Source organism: Astyanax mexicanus, chromosome 1, assembly GCF_023375975.1.
Source record: "Astyanax mexicanus isolate ESR-SI-001 chromosome 1, AstMex3_surface, whole genome shotgun sequence".
Lineage (NCBI taxonomy): Eukaryota > Metazoa > Chordata > Actinopteri > Characiformes > Acestrorhamphidae > Astyanax > Astyanax mexicanus.
Window position 1 is genome coordinate 100841445 of NC_064408.1, and position 25519 is coordinate 100866963.

General features: G+C 38.9%; 1 protein-coding gene across 1 annotated transcript; it reads right to left on the reverse strand.

Annotated features, from left to right (window-relative positions):
* Nucleotides 1–5437: 5437 nt before the first annotated feature.
* LOC125799454 (uncharacterized) lies at nucleotides 5438–9319 on the reverse strand. The gene is made up of 3 exons (XM_049476194.1): nucleotides 7996–9319; nucleotides 7108–7305; nucleotides 5438–5610 (listed from the first exon to the last, which is right to left on the reverse strand). The coding sequence occupies exons 1-3, from the start codon at nucleotides 9317–9319 to the stop codon at nucleotides 5438–5440; spliced, it is 1695 nt and encodes a 564-aa protein (XP_049332151.1).
* Between the last annotated feature and the right edge of the window lie 16200 nt (nucleotides 9320–25519).

A 25519-nucleotide genomic window follows, 5' to 3' on the forward strand; every position in this document is an offset into this window, starting at 1 on the left:
CTGAGCAGGGTTCTGTCCTGTAGTTTCTAGTGCTGTTCCTGCAGACCGTTCCGTTTGCTGCTTTCCCAACACATTCAATTAAACTTTTCAATTAAGTAAAGGCTTATTATGTTATTAATCTAAAGATTCTACTATGAATACTATGAAGTAAAAAGACAACAATAATGTCCAACACCACAGACAAACTACAGACAACATTTCTCCAAAAATTCCAAATACAAATATTGTCAATTAGAGCATTTATTTGCAGAAAATGAGAAATGGCTTAAATAACAAAAGAAATCAGAGCCTTTAGACCTAAAATAATGCAAAGAAAACACATTTATATTTATAAAGTTTTAAGAGCTCAGAAATCAATATTTGGTGGAATAACTTTGGTTTTTAATCACAGTTTTCATGCATCTTGGCATGTTCTCCTCCACCAGTCTTACACACTGCTTTTGGATAAATTTATGCCACTCCAGTTCATCTTGGTTTGATGGCGTGTAATCATCCATCTTCCTCTTGATTACATTCTAGGTTTTCAGTTTTGTAAAATCAAAGAAAATCATAATTTTTAAATGGTCTCTTATTTTTTCCACAGCTGTATGTCACATTGTTTGCAGAACCAAAGGCAACATCTCCTCCAAAGGAATTATGCCAAGGCCTTCAAACCAGTCTGTGTAGTGAACCCACACTGTAAAAATTAAAAAGCTGAGATTAGATTTTGGAGTTTTGAGGCCTAGAAACTAGAAATATAAATCCCTAGAGAAGGAAGCAGCCTGTGGAGAATGATTACACCATGATGGTGAGTGAGAGATGCGAGGACACACCCAATATGCAAATAACATGACCATCATCAGGTAAAAGCCCCTGCCGAATTGCTCAGTAGACCCTGTTCTAAGTTAGCATCTGCAAAGTAGTTTGCTTGGCCTTAACTACCAAAGAACCATGCTTTCAATAAAACGTTATCTAGACATTATTTTGGCAGTATATGTGTGTAATACACAGGTATTTGATAATTCTATATATGCTACATGCTAAGATTAAATAGGTAGGGTGCAGTACATCTGGATAAAAATGTTGAGCTGCAGTATAGACCATGTTGAGTGTAAACAGTTGTTTCTTTTGCTTGAGGCTTGAAGGATTATTTCATTGAATTTTTAGGGGACAGCAATGTATTATGTGGGCTTGTTTGGACAACCTTTTTGAAAGCTGCACAAACACATTGCTAGACTGGTTACACATTAATAGACAGATGTAGTAGAAAACAATTAAAGTTATAAAAAAGTGTCTTATCAAAGAGCAGTGTGAGTGCAGAAACACCTACTCAGAAGCTGAAAGTAGAGCAGGGGATGGAAAGTCTGGTCCTGGAGTGCCGGATTCCTGCACTTGCTGATTTCCCTGCTCTAACAGACCAACTAAAGCTGGTAATTAAAGGGTGAGCTGAATCAGGTGTGCTGAGCCTGAAAAGGACAGAATCTGGCACCAGGAATGCCCACCCAGGCAGTAAAGAGTCTACTACAGTTTAACACCTGCTCGTTTTATTTCTAGTTCATTTAGACGCCAACTGACTTAAACTAACTTAAATTATTCATGTTTTACCAAAGTATAGAAGTGTTTGGTTTGGGACTCTGTCCCTTTTTAGGAGGGTTAATATTTAATATATTATCTTGTACATATTATAGTATATGATAAATAATTTTAAAATCATTTAACTTCATATTAAGGGTAAACTGTGTAGTACATCCTTAAAAATATAATTCCAGTGGTTCTTTAGACAAGGCAATGGTGCTATATAGAACCATCTCAGCAGACTTTGCCTGTTTTTTTATCTGCTCAAATAGTACTTTATGACTGAGAAAAACATTGTCTAGCTTAGTTTGTTCTGTATAATATCAAAATATAAAAAAAATAATCTCAATACAGTACTACACATGACTCTTTAGGTTTATAAAGCATATCATTCATTAAAAGTGTTGTATTACGTGTGTTACACTATGTTGTGTTGTATTTTTTTTTCCCTCTGCTGACCAATTCAAGACCTGGATAGAATATCAGGGGAGTCCAAGATGGCTGCTGGAGAGAGAGGACTGTTGTCACTCTGTGCTGTTTTTAGTTTGGTTTTAATATATTTAATATCTTATATAAGAGCTGCTCAGTTTGGGTGTTTTACCAGCATGTTCCCTTAGTTTGTTTTAATGAGTTTGTAGCTTTGCTTTAGGGATGCTTTGTAGTAAAGGCAAAAGTCAAATCAAATGGACCAAATGATTTAGAAATAAATTTGATCTTGTGAGATCCAAATCGACACCCACCACAGTGACATCTACTGGATAATCAGATACTTTACCTGTTTTTCTTTAAGCTTAAATGATCTCATTCAAAAATGTAAAAATCAGATCAACTTCTTGCAGTTTCTTAGGACCAAAATGCGCAAAAAGGTTTTAAACTTTTTGAAAATGTGTGATGTAACGAAACATGTCTTGGGACAGTCACATAGCCTTTTCCTTTTTGATATGGACTTCAAATCAGTGTATCAAAACACTGTGATTTAAATAAATCAATTCAGTTTGAGTCTGAGTGTCGAGTTTGTCATCACTAGTGGTTTGTTTTAAGGTATTTTACCTGCAGTTTTATAAAGAACGTTGTTTGTCCCACCTGTTGTTTCAGGCAGGTAAGAAAGGTGCACCTATAGGTTTTACACTATGTAGGTTTATTCTCTGTTTAGTCTCCCTCAGCTAGAGGGCAGGAGCACCAATCAATGCATTGTGGTTATTGGCCGGGAAGTTTAATAGTTGTCTGGTTTGATCCTCCTAGTGTTGTACTTGATTTTTTTTAATGTTGTATATAAAGCTCTGTTATGTTTTCCTCTTATGCCTTCTGCTTGATTTTACTTTTTAAGCAAAGGCCACGTTATTAATCCCACAACCCCTAGATATAAAGTGTGGTCCTAACAGTTGTATCACCTGCTCATTCACTGTTTCTTCCAGAATCAATTGATCTAAAAATGGTTTATGCTGTTTTTTTTTTTTTTTTTTGGAGTTGGAGTTGTTTGTCTCTACTGTCCATTTTGGAGCATTGCTGTGAGGATCAGTTTGCATTCAGCAACATTATTAGGTCAGAAATGTTTGCGGATGAGCACCACCCCATCTGACCCCAACTCAGAAAAGTATTGGATGGAGCACCATCATTTCAGAGAACAATTCCACTGCTACAGATCAGTACAGGGAGTTCTATGGCACAGCAAAATACATGGTCTCAATAGGTTCATGTTTCTCTTTCTCTTCTAATTCTAATTCTTTTGGTGATGTTTCTCTACAGGATCTATAAAAGGCTTTATTTGTGTGCATTTGCAAATCTGTATCATCAGCAATGGGTGGAACTTAGAAAGTAGTTGAAGGTTTTCCACAAAAAGTTTAAATATCCAGTATTGGGACCGTTTACTAGATAGGATAGGATTTTAAGCCTATTCTTGGACTAAATGGCATTTTAAATGAGGATTTTTCACTGAAAGCAATATATATATATATATATATATATATATATATATATATATATATATATATAGTGTAAGACTAGGTTTAATCCCTGTCCAGAAAATGACTCATAGTTGCAATCAACGTTTACAACCCACAGTGATTCCTTGAATCAGTACTTGAGATGAGAATCCATGTTGACTCAGGTCCAGACTCAAGCTGTTGCAGGAATATGTTTTGCATTTGACTTTATTTCGGATCTGTTTTGTGTACCTCTCTCTCTCTCTCAACTGTTGTGGAAAATGTTTCACCTGCAATCTGTAAGTAGTTATGTGAAAGCTTCACCCTGTAAATTCAGCCAAAAACACCATCTGGTGAAAATACCATGATTGATTCTTGCCACATCATGGAGATGGATAGGGAATGCTGAATGGGCTGGCTTCAAGGTGCAGCCAGTGAAAAAAACTCTTGTATCTCAGCCTAAACTACAAACTTGGGCCCAATCCCATTTTACCCCTTGGCCCTACTCCTCTGTTTTGCATGTGCACGTCTAGGGGTTGCATGTCCCGATTCTTGTTAGGCTTTAGGGGTAGAGTGAAGTGTAAAGGGTGTGTGGTTCTTCAACCCGATACTTTTTCAGAGGCACACTCAAACCAAAGGACTCTGAGAAATCTCTAGCAAGATGGCAGCACAAGCAGCCAAAAAAAAAACACTTCGAGAATTTCCTTGATAAAAATTACAATATCCACTAAATTACCATAGTTTCAATGACCATTTTCTACATAAGAATTAAAAAATCGCTTGTAGTTTTTGTCAGTAACTAGCACGCTAACTTTCCTGTACCATCTTAAATGGTGCAACAGGCAGCAGAGCCTGCTGCATTTAAGATGGAATTAAAAAATAAAATAAAAGCTGATAAAAGCTAATCTCAGCTCTCCATCAAAGAGTACTTAAGGAATGGAGAATAATAATGAATTGGTGCACCACCTGCCCCCTTTCTGAATCCATGCAATTGTAAGTCTTGGGTTGGATGTAAGGTGGTTGGATCACTCTTCTATCAAAAAGAAAGCAGGATGGAGACGGATTACCAACTTAAAGTGCTTTTTATTTTCTACTGCTTCAGGCACCCGCATTTAACACTCAAAAACTCTGAAGCACTTTAAATTGTGTCACCGGGGAAAAGGACGCACACCAAATGACAAAAGAAACTTTTTTCCGGGTATTTTATTCTGATTTCGTTGAAATATAAAACAATAAAAATAAAAGTAATACACTGTAAAACCCCAACTTAGAACACAGTACAGTATTTGGTAGTGGCACTAATTACAGAAAATAGATAAATAACATTAATACCACATTAATACCATTAACAGAGCTCTTTTTATATTTGTTTTTAAGCTCACCTCAATTTACTCAGCTTTACTCAACAAGATTTGAGCATTTCTTTAAGAGAACTTGGATAAACAGCTTCTGTAACCCAGAAAAATACAAGGCTTGACCACGAGGAGCACACTACCCCACAGAAACAATGCCATCTGCCCGCATCTGGTTGTGATTCATTCAAAATACATGTTTAGAAAGGCAATATAGGCATCTACTACTGTTATAGGCCAACTAAACCTTATATTGTTCAGTATTTCCTGATTTTTACCTCTTATTTCATTAGGATGGCTCTGGATGGATCCTAAAATGGAGCACCACCATTCACTGCAGCTTGAGCCTCCTTCTCTACCATGCTCTTAGCTCCTCCCTTTCCTCTCTCAGGGTGACAACACTTCTGATTGTGTTTCTTAAAGTTACAGACACACATTTTAAAGGTGTATTCTCAATTCACCACCTGGCTACATTCTCCCCTGCTCAGGAGTCAACGTCCTCGGTGACCTCATAAGATTTCTTTACCTCTTTCACAGCTTCTCTGAAAAATGCTGTACCCAAGCTGGATAAAATTTGTGAAACTGTCACTGAATCAAGTGGGACAGACTCTAATATGGATCTGGGTTCATGATGCAGGTTAGAATGATGTCCTGCATTAGTTCTTTTGCTCCTACGAGGAGTAGGCACAGGTAATGAGTGAACCTCAAGATTGGACCCAGTATCCGATTCCACTGTCTCTGCTTCAGGACCAACCTCAACACTGGTCGGATTTGACTCTGTCCTGTCATAAGAGGGAACAGCATGACGGTCCATTTCTATCTGCAACCTTGGAACACACATCTCTTCCAAAACCACACCCTCCTCAGTACATTCTGGATCTAACTCAGTGTCATTAACAGTAGTCGTCTCAGATCTAGGAAGATTGCTTTTCTTTCTAGGAGTAGGAATGGGAGTAAATACAAAGGGCCTATTGTCAACCCTGTTAACCCTTTTCAATGGGCCTCCCTCTACTGGCTCAACAGAGTAAGTCGTCCCTTGAATATCCACTACCCTGTAAGGAATAGATTGCCAGGCATCCTGTATTTTATTTCGTCCCTGTGGTCTGTTCCTGAGATACAAAGTTTGACCAACACCAACTGGTGGACAATAGGTTTTGTCATTCTGGAAAGCTATGCGTTCGGCAGCTTTTTGTTCAGAATATTCTTTAGCTCGAGCATGTGCCTCTTTCAGTCGCCTTTGGTGAGCAGCTAACCAGTCAGCTTTTGCTGATACCTCTGCAGTCTGTCCTAACAAAGCATCAATTGGCAGATGCGGGTCGATTCCAAAAAGCAGTAAATAAGGGAATACCCTGTTGTGGCATGAGGGGTCACATTGTATGCGTACACAACTTCAGATAAATGCTCAGGCCAACAACGCTTTTTTTCTGAAGGGAGACTGCGCAAAAGATCGTGTAGCGTCCTATTAAAGCGCTCACACTGAGCGTTTCCGATAGGGTGATGAGGAGTGGTACGGCTTTTCTTTACACCATACAGTTTACAAAGTTCAGCAATCAATTCACTTTCAAAATTACGGCCTTGGTCTGAATGCAGACGCTCGGGCACACCGTACTTCATAAACCATTCCTTTAAAAGCATTTTTGCTGTTGTGTCTGCTTTTTGGTCTCGAGTCGCAAAAGCCTGTGTAAATTTCGTGAACACATCTGTGATAACCAGAACATTTTCTCTACCATCTGTAGCTGGTTCCAACAGAGTAAAATCTACAGCAATTACCTCTAATGGTCTGGTAGCCAAAAATGACTGCATAGGTGGACGTATCTTTGGCTGAGGCATTTTGGTAAGTACACAACTTTGGCATTTCTTTACCCACTGCTCAACATCCTCATACATCCCAACCCAAAAACATCTTGGCTTTAACAGTTGCATTGTCCTCTCTATGCCCTGGTGACCCATAGAGTTATGTACACTCTCAAGAACTTGTACTTTTAAACAAGCTGGCAACAGCAACTGATTGCATTCACCTTGTCTCAGATCTTCCACCACTCGGTACAGTAGACCATCCTGCTCTCTAATTCTACCCCAGTGCTTCAGAAGTGACAGTACAGATTTAGACAAGTCTCTCCTCTCCTTATTGTTTGGCTTTTTCCCTCTGACCCAAAAGGACCTAAAGATACTGAGGACAGGATCTTGCTCCTGAAAAGAACGCAACTCATCTTTAGAATAGCCTGGTAAAGTAGGTGTATTTTCCTGATCTAACCCAGCCAAAGGGTGACCTGCCTCACTTGCTCGAATTTGTCGAACATCGCACCTCTCCAGCCCAACATCTACTAGTTCCTGCCCTAGTGTGGTTCCTTTGTTGATCAAATTACAAATAGCCACACAACCATCATACTCCAGATCTTCAGAGGCAACATTCGGCTCCCCTGCTAAAGGGTGCCTAGAGAGGGCATCCGCAGCCTTATTACTCCGTCCCAGCCTGGCTGTGTTAGGATGGCATAATGGGTTGTTGTCGGTGATTACGGTAAATTTTGCACCCAGCAGATGTCCCCTAAACTTCTCAGTTATGGCCCATTTTAGGGAGAGAAGCTCCAACTTCATACTGCTGTAGTTCTTGTCATTTTGTTCAGCCTTTCTAAGCCTACGGCTAGCGTATGCTATTACCCGCCTTTTACCATCCTGTTGCTGACATAAGACAGCTCCTAAACCGTGGCTACTCGCATCTGTCTCTACAGTGAAAGGGCAAGTGAAGTCTGCAAACCCAAGCAGCGGAGCACTAACCAGCTTCTCCTTTAAAACATCAAAAGAGGTTTGACACTCAGTACTCCATAAGCTCAACAACCGCTCATTTACCCTAGAGGGAGGTCCAACCATTAGACAGTTATTTACCAGATCATGCAGTGGACCAGCTATCTTTGAAAACCCCTGCACGAATCTTCGGTAATAGCTACAGAACCCTAAGAATGAGCGTAAAGCTTTCAGAGTGGTAGGTACTGGCCACTGCTTCACAGCTTCTACCTTATCAGGGTCGGTCGCTATACCTTCTGTGGAGACCTGATGTCCTAGGAATTTTACCTTTTCCTGAAGGAAATGACATTTCTCTATTTTGATTTTGAGACCTGTCTCCTGGAGTCGTCTCAGTACTGTCTCTAATCTCTCAACGTGCTCTGAAAATGTCCTAGAGAAGACTAAAATGTCATCCAAGTATACTAAAATTATTTGAAAAATTAGGTCAGTCATAGTTGCCTGCATCAACCTTTGAAATGTAGCTGGTCCATTTACAACCCCCATCGGCATGCGTAAATGTTCATATAACCCATATGGGGTTGTGAATGCAGTCTTGTGCCGGTCACGTTCATGTACTGCCACCTGGTGGTATCCACTAGCCAGGTCTATGGATGAGAAGAACTTTGCACCTCTCAGAGCATCAAAACTTTCGTCTATACGAGGTAAAGGAAATGCGTCTCGCTTAGTTTTTAAGTTTAGCTTACGATAGTCGACGCAGAGTCGTATACTACCATCAGACTTCCTCACTACTACCACAGGTGAAGCATAGGAGCTGGTACTCTCCTGAATCACTCCTTTCCTTAGAAGCTGAGAAATGTGATCTTTGACCTCCTTGTACTGGGTCGGTGGGATACGACGGTATGGAAGGTTCACTGGAGTGTCATCAACTAACACAATCTCATGTTTCACCTTTTCTGTGTAGCCTAGCTCATCATCTCCAACAGCGAACACATCTGAATATTTACCAAGTAAGGCCCTTAACTCTGCTTGTTCTTTTTCAGTGCCACCTATATCCAGCTTACTCAGTATATCAGACACCTTTTGATGATCTTGAGACTCTTTTAAATCCACTGACACCTGCTCTGTATTGGCTGAAATGCACTGAAACGTTACTTCACAGTGCTGATTATTGGTAATGCACTGTACAGGTGATAAGACACCTATGCGAGTTCGTGGATTGAGCCACACATCCTCTCTAGAGAGATTAACTACTTGCACTGGAACCTGATGCCTGTGTTCCTTAACCAAAGAAGGCATGACTACAATACCTCCTGGTAATGGTAGTTTACCAGGCTCCAACAACCATGAACCTTGGTTTGGTGACTTGTCTGAGAAACCTCTGACCATGACAGTGACTACTGATTCAGCTGGGACATGTACAAAATCTTTCCCTGCTATTCGAGCCATCTTTGTCTTGTCAACATCACATGTATGCATCTGTTGGAAAACAGTCCTCCAATCTGAGTCTAGCTTTGCATCCAAAGTTGTAACAAATTCAGCCTGAACTAACTGACGACAACGACTGATGATATTCATGCCTATGATAGCAGGTAGGGATGACTGAGAACTCTCAGGGTTTTCCACGACTAAAAATCCACAATCAGGGATTTTAATACCCATAGTATCCATCTCTAACTCCAAATAGCCCAGGTAAGGAATATCTAATCCATTGGCGGCGGTTAATTTAAGCCAGCCAGAGGTTGAAAGCATATCCCCCTCTTCTCCCCCCTAACTGCTGGCGGAAGTACTCTTCTGTAATAGTGTTTACTTGGCTGCCTGTATCCAGCAAACATGAAACAGGAACATTCCCAATGTTAACATCTATTGTACCGCACGCTCCAACACCTGACCTCGGCTAAACTTGGCTTTAGGTGAGTCTGTAGTTTGCCCCTGAATTGCCCGACTCACAGCAATCGGGGCCTTTCGTTTCCCTGTGCATCAGTAAATGCCGGATTTTTAGTATGCCGTTTTTGTGGACAATTTCCGGCAATGTGTCCCTCCTTCTGACACTTCAGACAGATAGGTTTGCCATCATCTGTAAATCTGAGTGGAGCCCTTGCCTTAGAGACGGGTTTGAAAGTGTGAGTTTTCTGAGTGGTCAACTCCATTACTGCCTGCGTTAGCTCACTAAGCTGCTTTCCCTGCTCAGTAACAACCTGCATGACGTCATCCAAAGTCAATGGTTTGTGTTCACCAACACTTACTACAGCACAGTATGCACCCCTCTCAGAATCAGACACCTTGCTTCTAGTTCTAGATGGTTTGGAATTAAGAGTAGGCTCTTCCATATTCCATAGGTAAGCTTCCTCACGTACTTCTACCATCGAGGAATCAGGTTTGTTTCTAACCCACCTCCTAAGCTCTCTCTTAAGTGCAGGGTCCCAAACTCCCTCGACAAACTGATCTCTCAATACTACCTTCATATTTGGTACTGCATCAGGTGTTTGTCTCAATACATTGTTAAGTGCTTGTGATAAGGCATGTGAAAATTCCAGTAAGCCTTCACTCTCTCTCTGTTTGCGGCTGTAAAAGTCATGCAATAGCTGAGCCCCACTACGCCTATCACTAAAAGCTTCCCGAAGGTAGGTGAACAGGTCACTAACCTGATCTACTTCACTATCACTAGAAGAGGTACGTAAACGTACCTCTTCTAATGCAGCCCCTCGCAACAAAGAGAGAACAAAGTCATACTGCTCAGGAGGAGACTGACTGCGTGCACGTAAGACGTGTTCAGTTTCCTCAATGAAATCATCTACTAGTCTTCCATCTTTTTCAAAATCACCAGTAAACGGAGCAATGTGACGCTCTCGTGGCACATAGACATATGTTCTATCAGGCATCCTATTCAAGGAATCAATGGTTGCCATTGCTACAGCATGTTTTCTGTTCAGTTCACCAATTTGTTTCTGAATGTCCGATTCTTCTGGCTCAACCCCATCATCAGAGTCCCTCTCCTGCTCTGAATGGTCAGACATTTTAGGAAAAATAGTCTTTGCCAGATAAAGGATAAGGTTTCTGGATCAGTCCAGGAAGATGAACAGCAGCAGCCAGCAGCGATGAGTCCTCCACTCCACCGTCTCTGCAACTCCGTCTGCAGTCCGACGTCTGGTCTCTAGGTCCTCTATCACCACCACCAGGTCCTGGTTCCACTCTCTCCCTCTCGAACCTGCGACACTTCACCACTAGCAAACAATTGTACTGTGTTCTAATGTGTATCACTCAAAGAACCTAACCAAACTATCAGAAACCCCACTCCTGGTACCAATTTTTGTCACCGGGGAAAGGACGCACACCAAATGACAAAAGAAACTTTTTTCCGGGTATTTTATTCTGATTTTGTTGAAATATAAAACAATAAAAGTAATACACTGTAAAACCCCAACTTAGAACACAGTACAGTATTTGGTAGTGGCACTAATTACAGACAATAGATAAATAACATTAATACCACATTAATACCATTAACAAAGCTCTTTTTATATTTGTTTTTAAGCTCACCTCGATTTACTCAGCTTTACTCAACAAGATTTGAGCATTTCTATAAGAGAACTTGGATAAACAGCTTCTGTAACCCAGAAAAATACAAGGCTTGACCACGAGGAGCACACTACCCCACAGAAACAATGCCATCTGCCCGCATCTGGTTGTGATTCATTCAAAATACATGTTTAGAAAGGCAAAATAGGCATCTACTACTGTTATAGGCCAACTAAACCTTATATTGTTCAGTATTTCCTGATTTTTACCTCTTATTTCATTAGGATGGCTCTGGATGGATCCTAAAATGGAGCACCACCATTCACTGCAGCTTGAGCCTCCTTCTCTACCATGCTCTTAGCTCCTCCCTTTCCTCTCTCAGGGTGACAACACTTCTGATTGTGTTTCTTAAAGTTACAGACACACATTTTAAAGGTGTATTCTCAATTCACCACCTGGCTACAATTGTTTAAATTCTTATTTTAGTTTTGATCTTCTTAAAACACGTAAAAAAAGACAAACAAAACTCATGACAAAGTGTGACCTGTGATTGTAAACGCCGGTCACATCTTGTTTGCATTGTTAGGCTTGCTGGCTTCGTTCTTTATATAAATGTATTCTTGTTGGTAAGATTTTCATGTTGGGGCAGAATCCGGCCTTTGCTTATTTGCATTTTACATCCATAATTCAGGACATCTGTTGGCAATTTGCATTAAGATGCAACAGAGCCTGGAGGTCTCTAACTTATCTCTGATTCACATTATTTTGGCCTGGAAATAAATAAATAAGCAAGCAAACAAAGGAAGCAGTGCAGTTATAATAGAGCGAATGTTGACAAATCTGCACCTTTTCTAAATATTCATGCAGGTGCGGTAAGACACCAGCTATGAAGTGTTTTGGCTGGTGTTGGAGGTTCTGTTATGGAGCTCTGATAGGTCGCAGTGAAGGCCGGGGGGCTTGGCGGTCGGCCTCTGATGTGCGAAAGCCTTTCACAAGCAGGAGTGAAACAGTCGCAGGCATGATCATACGCACAAGGTTCTGCACTCTGCACAAAAAAACTTCCCCAGACAATTTCTCTCCAATCCAAACTCACCATTTCTGCCATGTCCCTCTTCCATACGCTGGATCCTCTGGGGACGAGGCCTCCAGGGCTGGCGAGATGCTGCCTGCTGACTCAAATAGCCCCGAGACAGGGAGAGGAGAAATGAGATGGAGCGTGCGGGAGGGGTCAGGTCTGATGCCTCATTATTTCAGCTGTCATACTTGTCTGGGATGACTGGGGTCGGCAGGTTTCCTTCCTGTTCACACACAAGTTAGACGATGCTCTTTTTCAGAATTTTAAACATTGTGTTTATTTATTTAAACACTGTGTTCCTGGGTAATGGTGGTTGTGTGTATACTCTGATTTAAGAAGGTTGAAAAGTCAGTCTGTGTTTTGTAACAACTGAAAAGAGGAAAGGTATCTCTTCCCATCCCACCCTGCATGCCCTACTATAGAGTCCCTTTGTCATCATTGACTCCATTCATCACTCCAGAGCTGCCTGGGTACTAATCAGTACGTTATGAAGCTTCAGTCACAGCGGCAGCTTTCTTGTTGTTCTCTTTGCAGGACTGAAGACAAATGTATGCAATTACATTTAAGTGCTGTTGCCATCAAATGTTCAAGGGAATGCATAGTGTAGATTGTTTGTTTTGCAACGAATTAATAGATGTACAGTTTTTACATGTGTTCTCATGTGAGTGATAAGTGAGTGTGTATATAGAGCTCTGCAAAAAAAAGAGACCACTTAAAATTATGAGTTTCTTTGATTTTACCAAATTGAAAACCTCTGGGATATAATCAAGAGAAAGACGGATGATCACAAGCCATCAAACCAAGCTGAACTGCTTCAATTTTGCACCAGGAGTGACATATAAGTTATTAAAAAGCAGTGTGTAAGACTGGTGGAGGAGAACATGCCAAGATCCATGAAAACTGTGATTAAAATCCAGGGTTATTCCACCAAATATTGATTTCTGAACTCTCTAAAAAACTTTATGAATATGAACTTGTTTTCTTTTCATTGTTAGAGGTCTGAAAGCTCTGCATCTTTTTTTATAATTTCAGCCATTTCTCATTTTCTGCAAATAAATGCTCTAAATTACAATTTTTTTATTCAGAATTGGGAGAAATGTTGTCTGTAGTTTATAAAGTAAAACAATAAATATAATTTTACTCAAATATATACCTATAAATAGCAAAATCAGAGAAACTGATTGAGAAACTGAAGTGGTCTCTTATTTTCTTTCAGAGCTGTATTTACTACAGTATCCAATTCCAAAATTGTTGGGACACTATGTAAAATGAAATAAAATTTTAATAAAAAAAGCATGCACTGATTTCAAAGACTGTACATACATATAGCACATAATCAAATACAGTACATACAGCAGTAGCATTGTATCATTTCATGAAACACATCTCAAAAAACGGACCAATCATGACCAGACATTACAAGCACGACTGCATTAATTGTCCAATTTTATTTATATATATTTTTTAAGTGTATACCTATGTATACCTAACCCTATGTTGATTTAAGAAAACCCTCAAAATGAATGCTTTGACACTAAATTCATGTTTTATCTTCTATTCAAAATTGACTGTGTTCACCGACTCAATAGAAATCATTCTAACTCCAGTACTGCTGTGACATTTGTGTCCCTGACGCTGTATTCTTGCTCTATATGTTCCAAACTGCTGCTGCTCACTTACAGAGCAGATAGCCGCTCTTCCCCTGAGCTACATATATACAATTTCTTGCACTGTTACATGCAATCTGAGCTGAAGTTAAAGAATGCTTCCTGACAGACAGGTCCATCAGAACCTGATTCACAGTTGCCAATCAAATGGCCTGGGAGTTTTGACAGTTGGAAGCTTTCTGAAATAGTAGAACTTGTGTAAACTCTGGATATTGGGAACTTTTTTTGACACACATATACACACTTTTACACACAATAGTGCTGTGAGTTTGAGCCAAATGTGTCTCTCAGGAGCAGTAGGCCAGACGGCATCTTGGATCCAGTAAAGTTGCCATTGCAAGGACCCTCACAGATTCCACTCCACAGCATACACTCAAATGATTCTGAAGGTTATGGCATAGCTGTAGAACTGTTGGATTTGTCAGTTTTTTGCTTTTCTCCTGGATTTTGTGATGAAGCATGCAAACAATTGGGATTATTTTAGATGCAGAAATTCTCTTTTCTGCTGATGATTCAACAGTGGCTCGATTGAAAGGAAGAAGAACTTGAAGACATTGGCTGACTTCTTCATGATGTCCACTATTGAAAGGAGTCACACTGGTGTTGAGAGAGACCAAGGCAGCTGCCACTGCTTCACGTTGCTCAAATAAACGCTGAAACATTGAAAAGGTGCTATTCCATCTTGTCTCCACCTCTTGGATAAATTTCATTTGAGGTTTTCCCATCTGTTCCTGGATGTTAGAGAGCTTCTCTTTTGTTTGGTGCTAGATTTGAAATAGTATACAATGTTCCGAGATTGAAGCCTTAATTCATGCAGACCAGGAGTTTGTTGTATTGCCTTTTTCACCACCAGATTTAGTGTGTGGGCAAAACAAGGGACATGGCGTACATGTAAAAGATGTGCACAGGCAATCATATTAGCAGCATTATCTGTAACAAGACATGTGATATTGTCCTTTAACCCCCATTAATCCAGTAGTGCAGTCTTGACCTCTCTTGTGTGCTCCGCTGTGTGTGTTTTAGGAAATTTGGACACCCCCAATAGAGTGGTGCAAAGCTTGCTTTCATCATTGATGTAATTGCATTCTACTGCCAGGTAGACATCCATGTTTATTGAGGTCCACATATCCAATTTTAGGCTCACAGATGTTGCTTTCATCACTTCTGTCATTGCAGTTTTCTTCTCTTGCTCATATCTGGATCTCACCATTGTCTTCAGGGAATTTCTAGATGGCAGTACATAGTTAGGATCAAGTTTTTGAACAAGATCTCTGAAACCCTCACCTTCCACAACAGAAAAGGGTAGTGAATCCTTTATTATTGTTTGCCTTCAAGTACATAATGATCCCAAACAGCAGACCTTGTTCTTTTTCGAGATCCTTCCATTTCACAAATGTACAAAGTATGTTGTTTAAATAAGGCAATTCAACGTGTTCTTTTCTTCTTTACTTCTTTATCTCTTTTAAAGTGTATGAGGGTGTGGCAATGTTGTCATGTGTAAGCCAGCACAGTTCTGAGATCAGAGAGCAGATTAATTTAGAAGCATTTGGGAGACCAAACATTCTGATCTCAGACCAGCTGCTTGAACTTAAGTGTGGACTACAACGCGGAAAAAGATTTGAAACATATTGAAACTGCGTGACGTAACGAAACCTGTTTTTGGAACAGTCACGTGGCTTTCCCCTTTTGATACGGACATCGAAACAGTGCTTCAGAACACTGTGATTCAAAACGCGTTTCGAATTTGACATCACTACTATTTTTACTGTGGCAAATCCTGCTTTCCACTACCTAACACTCACCTGCACTACAACAAGGCCAACGGAGGCAGTGCAGGAAAATCTTAAGTCATGTTATAAGTCAGTACCAAGTCAAGTCAGTGTAACTGACTCCCAGATCAAGTATGAGTCAGTATAAGCAGGTCTTAAGTCAGGTCACAAGACAGTACAAAATAGTCTGAATTCAAGTCTTAGGTCAGTCTCAAATAAATAAAGACAGGTCTCAGGTCATGTCCTAAGTCTGAAAAGGTCATTTTTAGATCAATGCATGCAAGCCAGTGGTGTCTGATTTTAATTTTGACAAGTTGAGTGTAAAGTCATATCACTCCAAATCTCTGATTTCACATGAAACATTGAAATATGGAACATAGTACATCAACTTAATTACAGGCAAAAATGAAAATGACATCTGGTTTGATGTTTGATATATTTTATTTGCATGCAAATACATTTGACATACTTTATTTCAGCATAGACATTTCTTTTGGATGTGAAGTCTTCCCTCTGATCTTCAGACCACTATTGATCCCTATCTTCTTGCTGCAATATGTGTGTGTGTGTGTGTGTGTGTGTGTGTGTAGTGCTGAATGCTTTTCTAGTCCCAAACCCCATTAAGTAGGTCTGAAATGGAGCAGGATGAGGGAATAGGGAGAACGTATAAACACACACACAGACACACACACACACATCTGCAGGGGGGGGCAAGGCCTCCCACTGTTCATTAGCGAGACGCACAGCGAGAGGATGAATTACCTGTCCTGCTTTGATTCATTACGTTCACCCTTTACCCCTCTGTCTTCTTTATCATCTTATTTCCCTCTATTATACGTCACAGGCCCCCTGGTCAACTGCAGTGCCACTGAAGTGCAGAGTTGTTTTCTGAATGTGGAGATACACATGAACACCTTCATGTAGGCAGCCACTGCTGAGAGCAGTCAGGCTCAGCATTATCTATTATAGGGAAAGCATTTCTACCAGAAGTCTCCTGAGGCGAGTGTCCAAGACGAAGAACTTTAATCTTAACAAAAGTTAGTTAGATAACAGTGATTATAAATTAAAGCCTTTGGCGTAGACCCCGTCATCGGCCCGGGTCTTGAAATGTCTAGACCAGACGTGGGCGTTGTAGAGCCCCGGGGCTCTATCTGGCCCTTTGGCTTTTTATATCCCGTCCACATGAGGTCAATGGCAATCAAAAATCAGGTGTATATTATTATGCATGTAATGCAACTAAATGTCTATGGCTTTTATTATTTTATTTACTAACAATTATGTTAGTTTGTATGTGTGTGTGTGCAAGTTATGCAGCTGCTATAGGAAGGTGGTGGTGGTTTAGAGAACTGGGCCCTCAACAACAAGATTGTGAGTTTGATAATTGGGGTTGGTGGGCCGCCACTGTTGATCAAGGCCCTTAACACTCACTGCTCCAAGAGTTCGGCAGCATGTGTTCCACTATATCACTGTGTGTGTCTTCTGAGCGTATCAATAGTGTTTATGTACAGCTCTGGAAAACATTAAGAGACTACTTCAGTTCAGAATCAATTTCTCTGATTTTGCTATTTATAGGTATATGTTTGAGTAAAATGAACATTGTTGTTTTATTCTATAAACTACTGACACAATTTCTCCCACATTCTAAATGAATTTAAATGAATAGATTTAGAGCATTTGTTTGCAGAAAATGAGAACTTTCAAACCTCAAATAATGCAATGAGAACAAGTTCATATATATATTTATAAAGTTTTAAGAGTCCAGAAATCAGTAATTAATGGAATAACCCTGGTTTTTAATCACAGTTTTCATGTATCTTGGCATGTTCTCCTCCACCAGTCTTACACACTGCTTTTGGATAACGTTATGCCTTTACTCCTGGTGCAAAAATTGAAGCAGTTCAGCTTGGTTTGATGGCTTCTGATCATCCATCTTCCTCTTGATTATATTCCAGAGGTTTTCAGTTTGGCAAAATCAATTGTGGTATCTTATTTTTTTCCAGAGCTGTATGTGTTCATTGCGCTAATGGGTTAGCATCAGAGGCCAAATTGTGGTGTATATGGTTGTCTTGTCTTGACTACTGTGCTGTTGAACAGAGCTTAAGAAAGATACAAATTTGTTAGCAAGCAAGCTGCTAGCTGATTTTCTATGATTGGTCTTTACTGCACAGACATGAACATGATGTTGTTTTTATAATTCCTGCCGGTAACATCTACTCTTAACAGTAAAAATAAAAAAATAATAATTGTAATAACTGTAATTTTGGCCCTCTGCAACTGTCCCATGGGAAAATAAATGGCCTGTCCCTGTTCTAGACCCTCTTAGATCGTGCAGTATACTCATGGTAGAGGAGGAGCTAACCTCCCCCAGCAACCATTTGGGACCAACCTGGAATGAAAAGATGACAGAACAGCACCAGAATGCAGTGTTGGATTTTCTAATGCTACGTTTCCATATTATCAGAAGACTCTGGAGACAAGCTTACATACGATAACTTTTTTTTTTAAACAAAATCTAAACAATTTGATAGGGAACATTACTCAAGCAAAAGTCTCTGATTTAAAGAAAATGTCTTGGTCATAGACCCCATTATCGACCCAGGTCCTGTAGCTTTGAAAGCTTGCAGATCCTGCACTACTTATGAGGCAGGGTGTAGCCAAAGCCCCAGGCAATCTGATGGGCCCAACTTAGTGGCTGAGCAAAGACTTGTCCAAAAGATGTCATTTTGACATCCACGCCAAGCATTCAAAAGACATCCACAGAGAATCCAGACTGAAAGTTTAAACTTTTTTTAAAATGTATATTATTGACGTCCAAAAAAAACAAGCAAAAACTTTTAATCTATGCTCCATGTGGACTTTTTTTTTGGAATATTTAACACAGAAAGCTGTTCTAATACTTTTTTCTTCACAAGGTTTAAAATGAAAGTATCAGTTATAGGCTTCTGAAAAAAACGTGCTTCATACCATGGGTTTTAAGGCAAGGCAATGCAATCTATTGACTGATGTTCTAGAAGGCCTGAGGGTCATCTGATATGCTACAAGGCTTAAATGTGGTTTTTTTTGGTTTTTTTTTTTTTTTGCAGTGGTGCCTTGGGTATAATTCTCACCCCGTTGTTTTCGAGTGGTACTCAGGAATGGTCAGCTTGTCCATGCTGAGGTATTTGTTTTTGTTTTGTTCAAAATGTGTCTCAAGTGTACACTTAGCTTTAATTCAAAAGGATTAACAAACCACTCCAGTAGCCCTGGAAGAACACAGAAGACGACTAAAGCAGGTAAATGTAGAATTCAATTTTTTATCATGATCGTGATCTACCGAGTCAAGCACAGTCTGAAGTAGGTGGGCATACCATTGTCAAAGTCTACAATCAAGACTCATTGAAGTGTGCGTGGCTTCCAGTGGAACTGGGTCACTGATGTTTATTGATGATGTGACTTTTGATTGAAGTAGCAGGAAAAATTCTGAATTTTGTAGTTCTATACTTTCTGCTCAAATTCAGGAAAATGTTACAAAACTGAATACTTTATCTGAGAACAGAAGTGAAAGCAGAAAGACCTTCAAACAAACAGAATCTGCATGCAGCTACAGAAAACACCTGGCAAAGGACCTCAGCTGTGGAGACTCAGAATTTAGTGATATCCATGGGATTTAAAATACATAATGCCCAGTTCATTTAAACCTGTAAAAAGAGACTAGGTAAAAATGTCTGTTTCTGTAATGTTTCTTGAATTACGCTTTACAGCCTGATAGCAATCTGTGAATCAAATGCTACACTGACATAAAAAACATAGAGGTCATAAGAGTGTAAAACATGTTAGTTTGGTCCAAGTGAAATGATAGGCGGCATACTTGCTTGCAGATTTACTGACCCCCTGACCCTACTGGCATGCACATATTCTGTATATTTATTTATTAGACAGAATTAAAAAAAACTGAGACAAACCAGAGTGAACATTTTGAGAATTTCAGATGGTGTATTAACCTGTAGTCTGGAAAGTGATGCTGTTGGACAAGTAATTATCAGTTTTGTTGTTTACTCTTTTTTTTATTATTTTGCCAACACTGGGGCGTTATTATGCCTTTTATGGTATAAATGATGTTCTACATAATGTGCAAGTGAGTCATAAAGACCTGCTGTTTGAAAATGTTATGAAAATGCATTTTCTGTTTGGAGAGTCATTGAGATCTGGAAACTGTTATTTTTGTGGACTTACTTTTAAACTTGATATCAAACTTTTTAAGTTAGTTACTCATGCTAGGCTGGAATTTTCAGACTAGAGTCATTTTTGTTGTTTTACAATCATGTTTTCAACTTTGGTAGATGAAGAGATGCTGCTACAAAATGCTGCTACATGTGGACTGGGCTGCACAGTATGTAAGAACTTCAAACTATCCAGTGAAAACACAGAAAAAGCCTCCTGCAGCAGGTACTTTTAAATCAGTCGCAGATCTGAATAAGTCAGATCTGAGGCTCTAAGTCTGTGTGTTGGAACAGCAAAGCTTAACTATAAGGCCAAAACGAAGCAGACAAGCCGACAGCTTTCACAGGAGAGAAAACTCACTTAGGTTTCCCTATAGATCCACATTCTTGTGTCGTGCAGCAAAAGAGCAAAGTTAATGATTTCTTGCAGTGTTTTTTTTTTTTTTTTTGGTCCTTTAGATTATTTTAAACATGTGCTGCCACCTGGACAATATCAAATATAAGGAAGCAGTGCTAATAGAAGGTGGCAGATAATAAAGAGCTGTGTTTCTGTAGCAGAAACAAATAAATGTGTGTATGTTGCCCCTGAGGGACATAATAAATTATAAATAAGCCCACAGGACATTTATTTCATTTGTTGATTTTACGTGAATTGTGTCAAGGTTAAATATGCATGTCTTAAGAACCTGAAGGCACACTTTGTAAATGTTTTTTTTTATTATTATTATTTAGACTGTAAAAGAATGACTGCAGTTTGAACAGACTTATATAGGAAGCTTATAAAGACTATGTGATTAATCTGTCCATGATTAAGTCTGGTTGTATCTAGTTAATTTAATTCCAGTAGTTAATAAATATAAACATTTGTTTGGCAAAAATAGTACCTCTGGTAAATTACATTGGTTCTTGGATATTGTTTTTCGTTTAATAAATAAAATAATCTTATTTTTAATTATGTTTATGTCAGTTAAAAAAACAATAATTGTAACAAATATGCAAAAGCAGATGACATTTTTTGGATTTGTAGGATTTTTGCACACAGTTAAAAGAGAACTCCAGTGTGTAATGGACTTGTGATGTAATGTAACAGGATGATAACTTTTGTCGATTAGCCCTCCATTCGCCCCCAACATTCGTAAATACATTGCTTTTAGCCTGTGCTTGCAATAGGCTTGCTAGTGATAGGGGCATAGCATTGCCCATGCAGAGAAATCACTTTTTTCACCATTAATATACTTAAAAGAGCTTCATTCTTGATTGGCAGAATTCTGTGGAAATGCATTAATTTTGTAGAGATATTTTCAGCAACAGCTAACATTCATGCATTTCTATAGAATAGCCATATTCATTTTGCACTCTATTTTCCCATTCTACTTATTTGTTCATGTTCGTCATTTAAAATATCAAGACTTAATAATTTCAAGATGGTGGTGCCTGGACATGTACTGATTAAGATAAACTGAGATTAATGTATTGTGAGTATAAACAGTGTTTTTAATAAACTACTGCCTACTTTCGAAGCTCTCAGTGAATTGTTTTAAATATCAGGGCCTCAGAATTCTACCAATGAAGTGTGAAGCTACTTTGAGTTTATTAAAGGTGAAAAATTGTGATTTTTCTTTGCATGGGCAACACTATGCTCCTATCACTAGTATTGTGAGCCTGTTGGGAGCATCAGCTAAAAGCTCTGTATTTTGGAATGCTGCGGGTGCGAGTAAAGTGGGCTATTTAATAAAAATGTCACTACACCCCAAGTCCATTTCACATAGGATTTTTCCTTTAAGTGAAACCTTTTTTTTAGACAGGAACTGTGTGATATTTCACGCAGATGCATTTATCTACATAACAGAAAGAAAGAAATCCTCACTGGACAATTTTCTGCTGCAGTATCTCTTCAATAATTACAGTACATAACTCCCTGGACAGCATTGGGGTCTTCATGGGTGGGGGGGTTACATCAGTTTATTATCAGTCTCTCTAGAAACACTTATTATAACCTCATTCTGTACATCACAACCTAAGGCTACTATATAATAACACATCATGCACGAGTGCCTGTTGTTGCTGTTGTTTCTGAGCTCTGTGTTTTATTTATATTCCATCAGTGACACATTAGGCCCGACAGTGTGTCTGCCACATTCTCAGTCACACATGGCAGATGGTGACCGCAGGCACAGCACTCAGGCCACAGCAAAGGCCTGTCACAGGCTGCAGCTTTCTGTATGTAAATAAAGGATTACGTTATCGCTTCACCTTAATCCTGAGGCATGTTCATCTGGCTCTGTTTAGAAAACTAATTGAGCCGCTGTTGTTTCCACTTGCCGGCTTTATTCCAGTCGCACAGTTTAGCTTTGCTGTTCCAACACACGGCCTTAAAGCCCCAGATCTGACTCACTGACCGCAATAAAGATCCCGGCTACAGGAAGAAAAGCAGATTGTTTGGTCACTGAAAGAGAATGATTTTATGCACCCAAAAGCTTCAAGCTCACCCTTACTGTTCCTGCATACAAAACAAATTCACATAAAAACATTTAATCATCTAATTAATTATGCATTATTTTATTTTCCTCTAACCATATTTATTAACAGCGGTATAATCATGGTCAGTGGTTGATTACAGAAATATGAGAAGTGTTGTGCTGATCAGTACTCTCCCAACAAATATATTCACAAATATATTCATTTATATCAACTGTTTGAAGGTTTGAACTAAAAACACTTTTTAGTCATTTTAATGCACTTTTCTGGAAGCTGGCTTTAAAAACCAAAGGCCAACTGCAGAGGAGCTGGGCAACAGAGGGGAAAAATAAGTTGAGTTGGGTCCCGAAACGTCAAATCCCAGAATCCCCAGCGGTGATCAGTGGCAACCAGCCACACCTGTGCAGCACCCTATATAAAGCCCAGTCAAACCATTTATTCTTGTCGCACCTTTAAAGAGAGGTGACTGGGAAAAGAAAAGTAAAGAAAAGAAAAGAAAAGAAAAGAAAAAAAAAGCTGAGCTCAGTCGGGTTTGAGTTTGGTTGTGTTTTAGTTTGGTTTATTTAAAGCTGAAAGCTGTCTTTTGTTAGTACATGCCATTTTGTGGCATTTCCTTTGTTCTGTTTCCTGCCTTTTTTTGTGCACCTCTTCAGGGTTTTGTTTTCCATCCATTTTCCAGTCTCCCCTTTTTCATACAAACACTATTAAAAATATTTATAAATAGGTCAAATAATCGAATAGTCAAATGATTATAAATATATCTAAGTAAATATATATAATTGACTATTTAAATAAATAAATACAAAAACAAACAAGCATTTTTCTCTGCACTTGGATCCAACACCACTCTCTCCCGTAACAATAATGACCACAAAATTGCAGTACCTAAATTCCTGAGTAGTTTTTCACTCAGTGGAATATTTATGTCTGCATTGTATACAGTCATGTTAGAAATACTTGTTTCAATATATAGTTTTGTATGTATTAAATATATTATTTATTGCACCACTAAAAATACCAGCTACCTCAGTGCACTAAGAATAGTCTTCCAACCAGAAATGTGTGATATAATAATAATAATAATAATAATAATAATAATAATAATAATAAATATTTTATTTATATAGCGCTTTTCAAGATTCTCAAAGACGCTTTACATACAAAATAAGGCACAAATTAAAAGGCAAAAATTACAACAAAAATAAGGGACAGTCTTTAAATTGAACACAAAAATAATACTATAGGCAGTTTTCCCAATGACAATTTACAAGTATATATTAAAAATAAACATATATATATATATATATATATATATATATATATATATATATATATATATATATATATATATATATATATATATATATAGTTTCAAATATAGTTTCTACAAGTTTTCTTAAATTACATTATGGGTTAAATGCAGATCTGAAGAGGTGGGTTTTGAATAGTGACTTAAATGTAGACAAATCTGAACAGTATCGAATGGGTTTGTGGAGAGAGTTCCAAAGTGTTGGTGCAGCTATGGAGAAGGCTCTGTCAGCCCAGGTCCGGTACTTAGTCTTAACAGGAATGGATAATATATTAGCATCGGAAGAGCGAAGGCTACGGGAAGGAGTATGGCGATGGAGCAGGTCAGTAAGGTAGGAAGGGGCATGATATGGCATGACTTAAATCTCTGATTTTAGGGCATTTTCCAAACTGTAGTTTTTCTCTCTGGTCCGAATCAGTTGATAAATTTGTTTCCCCCTTTGTTTGGTTTGTTTTCACTCAGGCATAAACTTAAATGCACCCAAATACTTACCAATAAACCACACGAGCACACTGTCTCCTTTTATTCATCAGAGCTGTCTGGTGCAGTTATAATATTCTAACAGGACTGTGTAGTAAATAGTACTAATACAGCTTAACTGACTGCAAACTGAATTAAATGCATGGTGTTTACGAGTTTTAATGAGCTTTTGTTTCTCTTTCTAAATGTTTTATAGGAAATCCTGGAACAGGTCCTTAGAGTGTCATTAAGCAGAAGGCAATCTGGTCCTTAAGCCTAAACACCTTTAGAGCTGCTTCCTCCCAGGTCTGGACTGTTCACAGCCTCAGCAAAGAAGGGATGACAGACTCGTTTTTCGTCATTATTCACCAATCCATCCATCATGATCGACTGTTGTGGTCTCTAAAGCAGCCTAAAGATGGTGATGAAGTAGAAGACGAAGGAGAATGTAAGATTTCCATTCAGAAAAAGCTCTTTCCTTCATCTGTATTTGTGCATTTTTTAAAAAGAGAGAGTGAGGGTCTTTTACTATTGGCTGAGGGAAATCTATAACACCATTTGTGCATTCTGCCTTTAAAAAATGATCAAGCCAGTTCATGCTTAATTTCGATAGAAGCACAAAACTCATTATTTAATAAAAGTAGTTAAAATGCTCTACTAAATGTATGTACTTCATCTGCTGACTTGCCACAGACACACCCTGACTTGCCACAGATCCCTCCCTCAGACGAAGTCTGCTGGCAAATCTTGCTGTGTAATGTCTGGGGTTCTCAACTAAAATTATTGAAATGGCAGATCTTCAACAGATCTAGTTGATGGGGCTCTGGTAAGGGGTTGATGGGTGAGGAGTGGTGCCAGAGTGGTTCTGTGGTAAGGAAGCCATTAAATTACTCAAATGCACGAATCAAATGATTTTTTTTAAACCTTTCTCATCTGATTCACAGAAAACTGATGTATGGATTTGTTTGCAGTTGAAGTGTTTATAGGGGTAGTTCAGACCCAAGTGTAAATACAAAAGCACACAAAAGGTAAATCTCGCCTTTAAAGGTCTCCTTCCTCTAAAATCCACTTTTTCTTGTTCTTTGTAAAATACTATAGGTCTCTCTGAATTGTAAATGCATGCTGCATATGAAACTGTTCTTCAGTCTACCTTTTCTGCAGTAGCTGGTAAAAAAAAAAGCCTCAGCTCATGATCGCCCACAGGCAGCGCTGAACCCAGACAGCTGAAGGAGTTATAGCTAAGGAGGAGATTATAGCTCTGTTTACACAGATAATTAACATTAGCTATCTTGTGTAAGTAACTGTAACTGTAGGTTTAAATTGTATCTCTGGTTGATTATGCGTTTAACCGAGACCTTTCTTGGCTGTGGGGCCACTCAAGTCTGACATTAAGTGAAGTTTAGAGGTTAACTATATCCAGCACTCAGTGCTATATCTTTACAACTAAGGCTGTATCTCTGAAAACGTTTTGTCCTTT